Source organism: Gymnodraco acuticeps, unplaced genomic scaffold (genome assembly GCF_902827175.1).
Source record: "Gymnodraco acuticeps unplaced genomic scaffold, fGymAcu1.1, whole genome shotgun sequence".
Classification (NCBI taxonomy): domain Eukaryota; kingdom Metazoa; phylum Chordata; class Actinopteri; order Perciformes; family Bathydraconidae; genus Gymnodraco; species Gymnodraco acuticeps.
The window spans coordinates 1352-17500 of record NW_022991109.1 but is presented as its reverse complement, the minus strand read 5'-3'; the positions used below and the strand labels follow the sequence as shown (position 1 = coordinate 17500).

Genomic DNA, 16149 nt, shown 5'->3' with positions numbered 1-16149 from the left:
CTCTTTAAAATCCACTTAAAGCAAAGTGGAAACAGCAGGAAACTTTATACGATAAATGTGGGGAACGGTGCCAGACAGATAAGTGAAAAAGAGGACAAAATGATATGGAAATGAAGCCTACATGTTAAAAAGAGAGAATATGCATTGACTGTAAAGCTCTGCAAAACAGTCAATGCAGAGGGAATCCCTTCAACTAAAATATACTGCTGGTAAAAAGAAAATAAGTCACAATGTACCACGTAAAAGCAGAGAAAAGCTGCTGCTGTCAAGTGCAACACACTCATACAGTATGTGACAATTATTGCAGTAAGTGTGTTCTCATGTATGTGTTATTAATAAAAGCTGGGCTAACTGCCACTCAAGCAGCTTGCAGGTGTGAAAACATAATGTGAAGCAGAGTGTTGCATGCTTTACATATCTTGTCAGGGGAGGCGGGGTTGTATAGGTGAATAAGGTGATCAATCACTCTGTGTGGAGGATACAAAAGGCAGATGAAAGCCTGTAATTACAGTACTCACAGGAAGCAGCTGTTTGCGTTTCCTGCCGGGACGACCCACTCTGCGCTTGGTGCGGGGACTCGCTGGCGTCCCCTCCTCTGGACTGTCATGGTCTGCTCCATCTTCAATCTGGACAATTACAGAGAAGCATCGTCAAACACTGAGCCAATCCAAAGACTGTATGAAGCTATAATTGGTGTCAATGAAGTCATGATTCAGGGAGATGTGACTAAGAAGCAGTTACTGAAAACAGGATGCAATTAAAACATATTGTAGCATATAATGTTTTTTTAGAAGGACAAATGACCTTGTCTAGTGACCTAGCTCTAAAGGTTCAAGGCTTTTATTGGTCATGCGTACATAGCTACAGTGTAGTTATGACGATGAAAATCTTAGGTCACAGGCTCCTCCAACAGTGCAACACAATAAAACAGATAAAATAGTGCAAGTAAATACAAAAAGTGGAATAGTGCAATAAGAGTCTATATGCTAGTGATTGAATATCATATATTAGATAAACAATTTCTAAATCGCAGCCAGATTAATGTTGTGGATGTTGTTTCAAAAGTTCAGGTGTTTAACAGTCTATCCTGTTTAACAGGATGGCCTGTGGGATGAAACTGTCCCTTAGTCTGGTGGTTTTAGTTAAAGTGAATTCAATTTTGTATACTAATGTTTATAGTGTGTATAACCGTAAATACCATTCATACTGTACATACTTAACCTCTATTTATCTGTCATATTTCAATACTTAGAATGTATTATACTTTACACTGTACTTTACTGCTCCTTTTTGCATTCTCTGGTTAGATGCTAACTGTATGTTGTTGTGTCAGTACTTGTAATCTGTGCATTCACAGGAAGGAAGTCTACTCTAAGAAGATGAATTGATGACCATTTTAAAAACAGTATGTTAAACTTAGATCTCAAGATTCAGCTAAGTTATGATAGAACAAAAGCATTTAGAGCAAAGAAATAGCTACAAGAAAAAAACAAAGATATTCAATTTAGATCATTATTTGCGGTCCAGTGAAAACCTTGATGACATAATACCTTTTTCCTGCACGGCCTTGTATCGATTGCTTAAGTGAACCTAAATAAACTTGTCTCAGCAGTTTGTTCCTCTGCTCGTATCACAGCAGAGACAAAGTGGTTCGATACAGCAGAGATTAGAATAGCATCGGTGTAATTTTACAGTGTATAAAAAAAGAAATATTTGTATTTATGCTGTGGCAGCTCACTGGTAATATTCACAACATATTGACAGAAGACGGGACAGTCTCACAACCCTTAACATCCTGGGAACTTTGGGATTGTAGGCTTTGCAGACCATTTATATACATTTACATTTAAACCTATATAAACACACTACAGGAAAGGAAAAGCCCCAAAAGCAGTATAGAGCCTTAAATATATCTGTACACATTCAGACAAGGCCCTAAACTCAGCTGCTTCCACTACTTCTACTTTGTTTAGGTTTCTTAACAGCGCCACTTCACGACGTGTTTTAATGATTGTAAGATACAGTGCACTCTTTTGTTGTATGTATACTGTAAAAGGAGCCTGTTATGTTTAATGTTATAATAACATCCGCTTTTCTCGACTGTCTTTTATGCTGTAATCATTTCGTCATCGGTCTGAACTCAGAGTGAGGTATTGTGTTCCCATTAATGTCTTCATCTCTCTCTGTCACAGTGTTGCGGTGACAGTGGAGTGGTTGCTAAGGTGAAAAAAACTGCTTAGCAACTGTCTCCGACCGGGCGCCATGCTGACTAAACATTTGGATGTCACTTCCCTGACGATCGGCATAGCAACCAGTTAGAACGGGGTAATGGGCCCTGAGTCTCGACTGCCTGCTGTTCTGTCCATATGCCTGAGTCACGACGCACACTACATTTACAAACACATAATAACAATGGAAAGGGAGTCAATTATGTACTAAGAGTGGATAGTTTAAAAAATAAATGAAGTCTAGAAAATGAGGAGTCTATCTCGTATTCTATGAATTTCCAGTAAACAGTAAGTGTGTCTTATCATCTGATGTTAACTAGGACAGCAGTTGCAACAAAATGTGGATGAATGTATGTGAAAACATTAGGAGGCTATTAAGAGATATAAAAATCACTTTAATGGGATTGTGCAATTATTTTTAAGGCGGGTTGTATGAGATACGTTTCCATAATCAGTGTTTTCACTACAGTAGAAACGCCACGATTGTTGAGAAAAATCAAAGAGGAGCGGCAGAAAACGTATCAATGTTCTGCTGTGGATGGGTGCATTAAAACAACTTGAATAATCCCCCTTAAAAATCGATATAAGTGTACACCATATACAAATATTTGTGTGGCTTTAATTTACCGCCCGACCCTAATTTGAATATCTATGCTGCGCTCTTATCATTATTATTATTATTATTATTAGTAGTAGTAGCAGTAGTAGAAATAGTAGATCTAAGCAGTAGTTGTAGTAGTAGAAGTTGTAGTAGTAGAAGTTGTAGTAGAAGCAGTAGTAGAAGTAGTAGTAATAGTAGTAGTAGAAGTAGTAGTAATAGTAGTAGTAGTAGTAGTTCTAAGCAGTAGTTGTAGTAGTAGAAGTTGTAGTAGAAGCAGTAGTAATAGTAGTAGTAGTAGTAGTAGTAGTAGTAGTAGTAGTAGTAGTTCTAAGCAGTAGTTGTAGTAGTAGAAGTTGTAGTAGAAGCAGTAGTAGTAGTAGTAGTAGTAGTAGTAGTAGTAGTAGTAGTAGTAGTAGTAGCAGTAGTAGCAGTAGTAGAAGTAGTAGTAATAGTAGTAGTAGAAGTAGTAGTAATAGTAGTAGTAGTAGTAGTAGTAGAAGTTGTAATAGAAGCAGTAGTTGTAGTAGTAGTAGTTGTAGTAGAAGCAGTAGTAGAAGTAGTAGTAATAGTAGTAGTAGAAGTAGTAGTAATAGTAGTAGTAGAAGTAGTAGTAATAGTAGTAGTAGTAGTAGTAGTTCTAAGCAGTAGTTGTAGTAGTAGAAGTTGTAGTAGAAGCAGTAGTAGTAGTAGTAGTAGTAGTAGTAGTAGTAGTAGTAGTAGTAGTAGTAGTAGTAGAAGTTGTAATAGAAGCAGTAGTTGTAGTAGTAGAAGTTGTAGTAGAAGCAGTAGTAATAGTAGTAGTAGTAGTAGTAGTAGTAGAAGTTGTAATAGAAGCAGTAGTTGTAGTAGTAGTAGTTGTAGTAGAAGCAGTAGTAGAAGTAGTAGTAATAGTAGTAGTAGAAGTAGTAGTAATAGTAGTAGTAGTAGTAGTTCTAAGCAGTAGTTGTAGTAGTAGAAGTTGTAGTAGAAGCAGTAGTAATAGTAGTAGTAGTAGTAGTAGTAGTTCTAAGCAGTAGTTGTAGTAGTAGAAGTTGTAGTAGAAGCAGTAGTAGTAGTAGTAGTAGTAGTAGTAGTAGTAGTAGTAGTAGTAGTAGTAGTAGAAGTTGTAATAGAAGCAGTAGTTGTAGTAGTAGTAGTTGTAGTAGAAGCAGTAGTAGAAGTAGTAGTAATAGTAGTAGTAGTAGTAGTTCTAAGCAGTAGTTGTAGTAGTAGAAGTTGTAGTAGAAGCAGTAGTAATAGTAGTAGTAGTTGTAGTAGTAGTAGTAGTAGTAGTAGTAGTAGTAGTAGTAGTAGTAGTAGTAGTAGTAGAAGTTGTAATAGAAGCAGTAGTTGTAGTAGTAGTAGTAGTTGTAGTAGAAGCAGTAGTAGTAGTAGTAGTAGTTGTAGTAGAAGCAGTAGTAGAAGTAGTAGTAATAGTAGTAGTAGAAGTAGTAGTAATAGTAGTAGTAGTAGTAGAAGTTGTAATAGAAGCAGTAGTTGTAGTAGTAGTAGTTGTAGTAGAAGCAGTAGTAGAAGTAGTAGTAATAGTAGTAGTAGAAGTAGTAGTAATAGTAGTAGTAGTAGTAGTTCTAAGTAGTAGTTGTAGTAGTAGAAGTTGTAGTAGAAGCAGTAGTAATAGTAGTAGTAGTAGTAGTAGTAGTAGTAGTAGTAGTAGTAGTAGTAGTAGTAGTAGTAGTAGTAGTAGTAGAAGTTGTAATAGAAGCAGTAGTTGTAGTAGTAGTAGTTGTAGTAGAAGCAGTAGTAGTAGTAGTAGTAGTAGTAGTAGTAGTAGTAGTAGTAGTAGTAGTAGTAGTAGTAGTAGTAGTAGTAGTAGTAGTAGTAGTAGAAGAAGTACTACAGTAGTGGTTTTACTATTATTATTTGTATTGTTGATGTTTGTTTGATTTGTGTGTGACAATGTTTACACAAAAATAAAAACGAATTACAAGCAAAAACAAATTGTACTAAAGGTCAAATATAAACCAACAGAGTTATAGAACCACTAAATACAAAATCCCTACAAGAACAAATGTCCACAAACACACGCTCACTAACCAATCTGTCCGAACATCTTTGGTCTATTTCTGTCTCGGCAGGTTATTTCAGGCTGCTGCAGTTGCTAGGCAACCAGACTGCAAACCAGGCGAGCAGCAGACAGCTCGTCCTCTTTCTCTCCTCCTCATCCTCGCTCCGTCTCACTCCTGTTTCCTGTGTCTCCCTCCACCTTCGCTCTCTGTTTCTCACTTTGAATCCACCACTCAACTCGTCAATAATGGATAAGGTTGTCAACAAAACAAATACTACACTTCAAATGTTGCTCGCAGCCATACAAATATACGACAATTAAACACATAAGTAGCACGGAAGATGTCACTTTTTGATAAAATAATCATTATTTTACACATCCATCTGCATTTAATGCTCTGATTTGATCAAATTCAAACAATTATGGACTGACAGTTAAAAGGCCAAATTGATCATCCTCCCCTGGTTATTGTAATAATACTGACGCTATGTAGAAGAAATAATAGTCAAATATTAGGGTTGTACCCGAATATCCAAATATTCGTTCGTTGGAGTACTATTCGGGTTTCAATTTCGTTATTCGGAATTTTCTTTCTTTTTTGGCTTTTTTAATTTATTGAAATCTCCAATATCAACGTAAGAGCTTGTGCCTCTTCGGGGGGTGCTAACACTTAACCATCAACTTTATCGTTTACTTTCTCCGCCTTTATATGTAGATATTACTTTTCTCCGTTAATCTCCGTTACGTTGTTTCCATAGCAACAACAACTTCCTGTCAACTGCGCTAACTCTCCTTCAAAATAAAAGCATGTCCATAAATAGGAAGCCAAGCCAAATTACACTTAAGACATATACAACGGCAACGAAAGTAACAAACACAATGCGATATCCTTTTCAATTTCAAAGAACACAAATTGGGTTACATTAACAAATAACTATAAAACAACAATAGTGTAGAATAACAAAATGAATGCCGTGAATAAAACCGAATATTCGCTGCTGATTACTACCGAATATCCGGAGCCCAAAAAATGGTATTTGGGACAGCCCTAACAAATATACAACAACAACAACAACAACAACAACAACAACAACTACGGCTTCTTGTGTTTCAGAGTTGGTATAAACAACATCATACTCTCTGTCAGGATACTGGGGGCGGGGGTCACAAAAGGATTGTGCAGCTTTTACAGCTGCTAAACCTACACCAATACACTAAAACACAGTAAAAGAAACCTTGTAATTCTAAAAGCAAAATGCGTTGCTAACATCGCTGCCAAGCAAATAGCATCTAAGTGCCCCTGTTCTATTTGCATGTATTACAAATTGGAACATGCAGATATTTGCTTCAAAACTGGCGCTTTTCTATGCAGATGATCATCATTGACTTACATATTTTAATCCTCTTTAAGATACAGCTCTTATAGCTATACGCACTGACAGCAAAGTTATTAGCATTTTCAGAGAGTTGTAGGAAGGTAACTAATGTGAGTTCAGCTTAACGTCACTCACCATCATCGTAACTATTATATACAAGCATCAATTATTTTAGCTATCTAAAGTCTAAAGAGCAGTACATGTTGGGGCGTTTGAGTTCAGTAGGCTCACATCTCATGAGCAAAGATTCTTGCTAATGTAGTAAACATCCCGGGATCTCTGGGAGGCTGTGGCTCAGTGGGTAGTGTGCTGGACTTTGAATCAGGGGATTGCAAGTTCGAGTCCCACTGTAGTCAGCATGTCGTTGTGTCCCTGCCTGGGCAAGACACTTCACCCTAAATTACTCCTGTGGGGATTGTCCACAGTATTGAGTATGTAAATTGCTTTGGATAAAAGCGTCTAACAAGTAACATGTAATAATGTAATAATCTCTCAGATAGACAAAATCCACATGTTATGAAGTTGGAACACTACACACTCAATTGGATGTCGTACCATGTGTGAATAGTTTGTTATCAAGCCTTTTCAAACACACCCTCTGACTCTCGCTTTTTTTTTTTTACTGTTTGAGAGTTCAGTCACAGGAAGTTAAAAAAACAAGAAAACATTTTTTAAAGGGAAACTTTGTACTTGTTGGCTGTTTGCCAGGCGTGTGAATGTGGAAGTAAGGCGGCTCTTTATATAGCAGCACCATAGAATCAACGTCAAACTTCTCACAGATTTACTAGGGCTGCCCTGGGCTCGGGGAAATGAAAGGAGCCATTTTTCACTCAGCGTATGTCAGACCATATAACGTGTGTGTGCTCATTTGTGTGTAAAAGAAACCCTGCTCTCGTCTCACCTGCATATGGTCGCGTGAATGTGTAGAATGCAGAAAATCTGGGTGTGAATGTAAATAAATAACTCTTAGATTAACTATTATAGACACACATAGACACATTGTTCTTTGCCAGCTTCTCTGTGTGTGTTGGCTAAAGAAGTCTCTCAACTGCCAGCTAAAGCAGTAGTGGAGGTAATGATAGCTGTAGTAAATGTGCTAGAGGTTGTAATAATATATGTGGCTTCAAATAGCTGGAGTAGTAATATAATATACTGTACGAGAAGGAGCAACAACAACAGTCATATAAGTAATGGTAGTGACAGCAGAACAAGCTGAGATAGTAGGACATATTATATTTTTTTGAGTTTTCCCTTTACTCTGTATTGTGTTGTATAGGTTTTTGTGCATGTAAATGGTCTGCAAAGGCTAAAATCCCAATAATCCATTTCCATCCCAAATGGAAATGTTGTATATTTAATGCAAAACTATTTGATGGATGATGTTCGAAAACGAATCGAAACGACTCAAGAGTATATTATCTTCTGTGCAATCTACTCAACTGTACAAAATGTATGAAAATCTCAGTTTAAGAATATTTGTTGGGCTTTTTTTCTTGAATGGCTAGACTACTTTAAAGGTCGCCTATCATGCTATTTTTAGGCAATAGCATAGGTCTCAGATATATACAAATATATAAAAACATGTCTATGAAGTGTTTTGCTCAAAATACCAAACAGATCACCCATTCTAGCCATGCCTCATATCCCTCTATTTCACTTCCTGTTTCAAAAGTGCTGATTTGGGGTATAAAGCTTTTAAAACATAAAAGGGGGGGGGGCTGAGCTCATGCGGGACCCGGCAGCTACTGTCTAAACTAAATACTTCCGTGATGAAACGCCATATCATGGATTATCAAGGATTCTCTCTGAAACAGTTTGGAGCTCAAAGGCTTTCCTCTCTTGCCGGTTATACCACAAGGTGAGTTTCCTCTTTATTTCCTGCTTCTTCACACACATGCTCTCCAGTACAGGTTAGCTCTGAGTGTTAGCGATGCTAATGTAAACACGACCATATTGCGTCCAAAACAGTCGACATTGTTTTCTGATAGCAACGTTTCTGATAGCCAGCCTAGATTTCCGATATTACGTAATATCGGACGCAAATCTGGATCAGCTCGGTTGTACCCGCGTTTTTAGAGATTTGGGTACGGAGGAAAAGAGAGAGGGTTTTATTTTCTGACGCTGCGTGAGTTCCCCGACACACCGGGGACACATCTTCATGTATACAAGACATAAAAAAGTGCATTTTGCATGATAGGTCCCCTTTAACTTTGAATACTTGTTATAACATTGTATAGGGTTTTGAGAGTGCAGGAAATTATTTGTGTTTTATTTTAATAAATCAATAGCTAGTCATTTTAAAACTAGCACATTTCAAAAATAAATAAATAATTTGTTATTAAATGTGCCTTTTTAATCGCAATTCTGTTTAAGGATGACAGGTATTTTCTGTACATTTTAGTTTAGAAACTAGATATAGCCTTCTGAATACAAACAACAGACGTTCGCAATATATGCAGTTGATGTATGGTACGTAATACACATGTACATTCATGGCCCTAACTTAATCCCTACATATATTTATGCTAATGAGTATTTTTATTCCTGCCGTGACATTAATTGTTTTAGTGCTGTGAATGCTTTGATGTAAATAGATGCCCATTGTTTTGGCCCCATCCTGACTCCATACATCACTCCAGTAAATAACCTTCTCCATTAGTTGTAGAAGTACTTGTGCTCGCAGCATTAATTGTGTAGCTGTAGTGATACATTACTTCCCACTGTACATTAATAATAAACTCTCTCTCTCACCACATCGATGTTGGTGTCGTTCTCTGGGGTCTCCGGTGGCTCGGCGGCTGCAGGACTGTTGGACGGCATGGTTGAGGGAGGATCGGTGAAACCACGTTTGGAAAGTAGAAAATAGAGCAAATCAAAGCATTGGAGGGTCCTTCAGAAGCACCAAGAGCAGCTTCATTCAATTTGTCTGTCTTTCTATCTGTTGGACGATCACTGGTTCTCTCAGTCGTCCCCCTTTCCTAAAGAAAAAAGAGAAATAAAACACATACAGCATGTAAATAGTGGATCTACTGTAAAAGGAAATGTGTCAAGTTTAAGTAAAAAGCCTCGAGGCTATCAAGGTCTCTATCAAATGTACTTGGATGGATGATGGATGGGCCCCTGCACATGCAGAGCAGAAAATATTCAATTTCATGGGTTAACACACATTTATGCACACACACATACGCACAGGTGTCCTCAAAGGAATCTGCAGGAATCAGGGCGGCTTTCAACATGGCTGTCAGAGTGTGTGATGGATGTGGCCGGATAAAACTGTCCCATGTCATTAGATAAAAGGGCTGCGGGTAGTAAACATTTCCCAAATCTAATTAAATTCCCTCAAACAGGACACAGATCTGTTTTTAATGACTTTATAAACAGGGGAAATCAAATTGAAGCTTTTTATTTTAAATCTTGTTTTGGGCCATTTAAATCACAACAGATTTTATTTTGGGCTAAGCAATTGCCCATTGTTACTCGTTGAGGGCTGCAACCAGTAATACCAATAATAGTCCTTTTCTGTACCACTTTACAATAAGACTAACCTTATAAAGGGTTTACGAATAGTTTGTAATTCATTTATTAATTAGGTTGTGAACACTTTAAGTCTTTAATAAGCTTTTATAAGACATGAGATAAACAGGGCAACTGTGACCGGTTGCTTACTTCGTCTTCGTCATCAGCCAGCATCCTTGGTATATGTTGCTCACTGAGTTGATTCTCGCTAAGTAGCCAATATAAGGCTTAGTCATCTTGCCAAATAGTGAGCCCACATTTATCTGTACTGCTTATATTGGCTACTTAGCTTACTTCATCTTTGTCATCAGACAGCATCCTTGGTATCTATTGTTCACTGAGTTGATTCTCGCTAAGTAGCCAATAGGTGAATCTCACTTCGGTTAAATTGATTCCTTGCGTCCCTCACTTGCGCCGTTTCCCTGCGACCAGTCCCTCCCACCAGGGAAGCATGGAGAGACGCAAGGAAACCATGAGAAGCAGGGAAATTAGTTTTAAGAGCAATGGGGCGTTGTTTCCTCCGGAGCGTCACGTGAAGCTACGTCCGTTTGTGATGACACAGCTGATCGTCTGACAGCAGCCAGATCAGTGCATGCGCTGCATCGTCCAATCAGTGAGCGATACACAGTAAGGGGGCGGGGCGAGTGTCTGAGGATTTCACCGGAGGATGGTCTGGTAGTTCCTCGATTATCGCTCCTCCGTTATCGCTTCTCAATCCTCGGTCCTCCGGCACAAATAAGGTCACTGGGACGGTACTCAAGATGGCGCAGACAAATCAACTTCCGGTGATACCGAGACCGAGGAGTGGGGAAATGAAAAATAACCGAAGTGAGACGCACCCAATATAAGGCTTAGTCATCTTGCCAAATAGTGAGCCCACATTTATCTGTACTGCTAAGCCTTATATTGGCTACTTAGCTTACTTCATCTTCTTCATCAGCCAGCATTCTTGGTATCTGTTGCTCACTGAGTTGATTCTCGCTAAGTAGCCAATATAAGGCTTAGTCATCTTGCCAAATAGTGAGCCTGTGATGAGGTATGAAAACGAGAACTGGTTTATAAATGGTTCTTAATGATTAATAAAGTGTTTACAACCTAATTCATAACCTAATTATAAACCCTTTCTGAATCCTTTATAAGGGTAGTCTTATTGTTAAGTGGTACCCCTTTTTCTATTGAGAATTTATAATTTATCCATCTTCTTTCTCGTTTGTTTTGTCTCGTATTTCTACAACAGATATTCAAAACAGACAGGTAACATAGCGAGGCATTTGTGGAATGCGTGCAACAGGTCCCTAGCTTAACAAGTAGACAAATGCAGATATATATTTGCTTCAAATGTGTTGGGTTTGATGGCCAAGGTACATTAAAAACAGGTGGGTTTTCAGTCTGGGGCAGAAGATGTGTTTACTTTCTGCTGTCCTGATATCAATGGGGAGCTCCTTCCACCATCTTGGACCCTTTAACAACTTTAAACATTGACTACACTTTTGTTCTTGCTCCAACATAATCGGCTAAGTGGTCGTTCATAAACAGATCACAATTAAAACACAAAAGGAGTTTAAAAAGCTGGTGTTTGCATCTGCCTCAAAAGAAAACTTGGATCTCAGCAGTGATTTGGATGTGAGCACAGTGTGAGTGCAGCCAATAAGTCTGGCTTTCCTCAACATGTATAGTACAGTATGTCACTCCCCATGCTGTGGCCTTACATCACCTACTGTTAAAACAACAGGCAGCGAGCCAGGGTTACCAGAGGAGAGACATACAGGGGTGGAAACTTTGCAGACATGGGTGTACAGTATCCACCATACACCCTGCAGGAAAACCAATTCCTCCAAGTTCTGCGTATGTAGGTCACCCAGATACCTCTCTCTCCTATAGTGAGTCTAAACACACAGATGTAAATTGATTCAGTCCTCATGCAGCAGTGGTTTAAATTAGACCATGGAGAAAGGCCTGAGCAGAAGCCTGTGCTGGTGGGAGGGGAAATGATTGCGCAGAGAAAACGCTTTAGAGGTGAATCAAGGTAATGACAGTAAGGCAGTGGTGACACAAGGAAGTAGGAGGTTTGTTTTTCAAAATAAAAGCATTATATTTTTCATTTTATTTATTGTCTAATTGTCTAATCTAACTAATTATCAGGTTTCTTTTACAGAGCGGGATATTATTGCTTGAGACTTAATTCGAAAAATGTGTTTATTATGATATAGATGTATACAGGTGTTTTTAATACAAACTCTTACTTTTCAACTTTAGATCAGAAAGTATTGCATGATATGTTTTCTGAATGTCCCCAGGCACATTTTCTAATCTGTTCTCCACAAATACTGAATCGTTTATTTGTCTATTTATTGAATTCTTGATGGCATAAAAGTGGTGAAATGAAGGTGTGAAATCATTGGGATCAGCAGAAACAATACCCATCCTGTGTTAGATTTTGTAGAACAAACTTTGCAGAAGTCCCTAAAATCATACAGAAATAATTCAGACGACATGGAACTAAAATTAAACTCCTAAACAATTGATCACACAACAATAATCCATTCATTGTAGGCTATTTATTTTATTCATTGTAAGGCGACCTTACAATATGAATCACCCACAACTATAGTTTGGATGACTAATTGTTTAAGTAATATTTTAAAACCAGTTAGAGCTTTTCAAATATTAATATTTGCTTTTTGTCATCAGTTAATTAAACACCTAAGGGTTTGGGCTTTTAGTGAGATAAAACAAGAATACTGTCTGATATGCTACACATCAAAATATAATTATTAGTTTAAATAATCTTTAGCTCCCTTGATGGTTTTATCAATCACTTCTATAACATTGAAAGTTGGGGACTATTATCAATCACTTCTATAACATTGAAACTTGTTAAATGTTTAACAATCATTTCTTGGATACCTATTTGATCAAATTGCTTAAAATATTTTGATTACACAATCAGCAAACAGATCTGTGTGTACCACAGTGTACCGAGACTTTTATTTTTGAAAGTCTACGGCAGGAAGTATCATAGTTTTCCTGCAAGTTGACGTAGTCCAGCCTTATGACAATTAATATTGGGGAGCGACCTCACGCGCCTTTACCGGACGACCTCTCAGAAACCGGCAGATAACCTCGGTGGAGGGGCAGCTGGTGGGGGACACATGTCTGAAGTGTGTGTCGACGGTAATCGTTACTTCTGGGTCAGGTAAAAAACACATACGGGGGCGCAATCTCAGACCGAATGCACTCGTTAACCTCAGGCGCGTGCCCACCAGTCCGCGGAGGCGACGGTAGCGCGCGCTGATGTGTTCTGTCTGCATCTGGTGCGAGAGGAGGACCGCGCGCACCGGTTTAAACGTTAACCTGCCGGTGACTGGAGGCGGGGTGCACGATCCACCGGACACACACACACTCGTTGTATAACGGTTGTCCGGTGCCGTGATTTTCCGCAGACCGTACAAAAAAAGAACTCACCAGTTCACTCGTGCACGAACCGTCTTCACGCGCACATCAGCTGCTAAGGGTCTGGATCCGGAACGCACGAGCGATGACTTTAGGACCACCACTGATTCACTTCACAAGCCAAAATGTAATGTTTATATTTACCGTGTCGTCCGTCCGTTAGGCACGTGGACCCTGACGGTCGTCGCTCTCTCTCTCTCCGCGCCTTTCTCGCTCGATCTCTCTCGCTCACTCTCTCTCTCTCTCTCTCTCTCTCTCCCTCCTCGCGCTCTACCGGGTCTTCTCTCCCCACTGCTGCTCGCGCTCCCCGCCTGCTCTCTCTCTCTCTCCAACCGGCCTGCTCTCTCTCACGAGCCGCAGAGGCCGCCGCACCGGAGAGTTTCCGCGAGGTCCTAAAGTCTACATCTACAAGCACGCACGTGCACGTACATGCATGTGAAGACAGGTGGATCAAGAAGTACAACCATTTTTCCAAAAATAAACATAACTTAGTCAACCTTTAAAGTAGTTCACGTTCAGCATACACTGACTTTTGTCACAGGTTTTTTCTGAATCTTAAGCACACTGATGTTACCTGTTTTCCATCTGAGCTGTTTTAAAAATACAGAAAGCTATAATAAAGACAACTCTAAAAAGTGCCATAATTAGTTTTTTAAATGCAGAATTAGCTTTCTTGATGATAACAAAATAGTTTGGTGAATACTATGTTAGAGAGAGTTTGGACTACAAACAAACAGTTACGTCCGTTTTATTAATAAAGCCCATATCACAAATCAGCCCTGTTCTTTCAACCTTTGCTTTGGATAAGCAATAACTCCAGAAAATGTGTTTTCCAACACTTATAACCAAAAAGGGCAACACATGTAACCCATGTTCTTGCTTGGTGGGGTTCTTTCTCTCTGGCATGTTCCTCAACAGGTGAAGCTGCATCATGCTGCAACACGTTGAAACCTGCTCTCCTCTGCACAGAAACATAGGAAAAAGTCAGTAAATGAATTAAGCGGATCAGAGGGGTCTTAGAGGTGACCGGGTCATGATTTTTGGAAAAAAGTGACTGCTGTTGACATTTTTTAAGTGTGTTATTCTTTTTTGGCGACCCAGGCACCACAAGCTATCTAGATCCTTTATATTGTAGCTGATATCTATAAAACTCTTCACAACACATACGAAAACAATCTAGATTAAAATAGCCCTTTTAGGTAAGGGGAAAACATATACAGTACCAGGTATGCATTTGATTTGAAGGTTTGCTGTCCCTTTAAACACTACTAGGTGTAGTATGTAAAAGATTTCGAAATGTGTGTGGTGTCTTTCTCTGTTTACCAATTTTTGGAGAAATAGACACATAAAGTAATTCTTACTAGGGATGCAACCTTTGTTTACATGATTGGTAATGTGTTTATTATTTACTTCCTTTAATAACTGAGTCCATATCTTGTCATAGAGGATCTAATACGCTCATTGTATTTGTATATTATATATAAATGAAAAGACATAACAATTTATAATGATATCAAACAGAGAAAAGCAGGTAAATCCAATCATTTAAGATTAAACAAGATTTTTTTTAACTTTTACCCTTAAAAAACTACTTAAAAGTGCTGATTATTATTAATACTGACTTTGAACTATTATCAATTAAATCAAATTGACTTTAATTGCATTATGAATCGTTGATTTTTGCTTCAGAACAGAAGGTTAAAACTCAGTTTGACCCCTGAAAGTGTTAAGGATCCCTAATAAACAGGGTCATAACTGCACTGTTGTTGGGGGGGTTATTTATAGCAGTCAATGAGGTCCACCAACAACAGACAACCTCAATGAGCTTTATTTCAGTCTTTACCACACACACACACACCACACACACGACACACACACACACACACACAACACACACACACACACACACACACACACACACACACACACACACACACCACACACACACACACACACACACACACACACACACACACACACACCACACACACACACAGCACACACACACACAACAACACACACACACACACACACACACACACATCACACCCACACACACACACACACACACACCACACACACACACACACACACACACACACACACACACACACAACACACACACACACTAAATTAATCTCATTGTAAAAGTTATAACTGGTCATCCATACTAATGAGGACACTAAATCAAGGGAAAAAGTTGAAACAGTCTTACATAGCGGAGAGAAAGTGGGTGTTTATATTTTATAGGAACTGGGTTATGAAGATGAAAAACATTGGCTTGGTTGTTTGTGGTCAGTTTGGGTACAAAGGTGAGACTGTTTTGCTATACTGGTACAATTAACTAAGTACATTTACCCAAGTACACTCAAGTTCAAATCCTACTTGTACTTTAATATTACCATTTTCTTCAACATTTTGGGTGTAAATGTTGTACTTTTTACTTATTTAGGTCAATTACTAAATTACGAGTTGTTAAAATGTGATGCATTATACATTAGATTAGGTTAACATCATACATAGTTGTTGAAAATATTTTAAACGTGAACAATAAAATGTTTTTCACATATGCATCAGTATTCAATGCGGTGCTTTAACACACCTAATAGGGGCTCTTTAGCATGAGTAATTCTTGACACATAGTACACCTTGCTGCTTTTACTTATATACTTTAACTTAAGATTTTGAATGGCAGGTCTTCTTTACAGGTTAAAAAAAAAATCAGCTAAAACTTAAATACTATCATATTTTCAAGTAAATCGCCTCCAGAGTTAACGTTGGTTTCGGAGTTGCTGCAAAAAGCATTGGGTTCAGAAATGCTGTCAAGGAATTTTACAAATGGGTCACTTTTCCATGGAATACAGCAGTGTTGTTTCCAACTTATTCACAGTGTTTATTTGATCAGTTATTTAAACACTGTTCACAAACAAGAGCAAACCGGAGGTTTGAGGTCATGAAAGAGCTCTAGGA

At 38.5% G+C, this 16149-nt stretch overlaps 1 protein-coding gene across 5 annotated transcripts in view; it reads right to left on the bottom strand.

Moving 5' to 3' along the window:
• The window catches only part of LOC117560193 (DNA (cytosine-5)-methyltransferase 3A-like), a 61233-nt gene extending 47751 nt beyond the window's left edge, over positions 1 to 13482 (bottom strand). For 4 of the 5 annotated variants that reach the window (XM_034237011.1, XM_034237013.1, XM_034237014.1 and 1 more), the window contains exons 1-3: positions 13324 to 13482; positions 8962 to 9188; positions 519 to 626 (exon numbers count right to left, since the gene is read on the bottom strand). In XM_034237011.1, the coding sequence (XP_034092902.1) occupies positions 519 to 626; positions 8962 to 9030 (177 nt within the window). In that variant the 5' untranslated portion in view covers positions 9031 to 9188; positions 13324 to 13482. Of the gene's footprint in view, positions 1 to 518; positions 627 to 8961; positions 9189 to 13191 lie in introns of all 5 variants that reach the window. The other variant, XM_034237012.1, reaches the window with a different exon arrangement.
• Positions 13483 to 16149: the final 2667 nt, after the last annotated feature.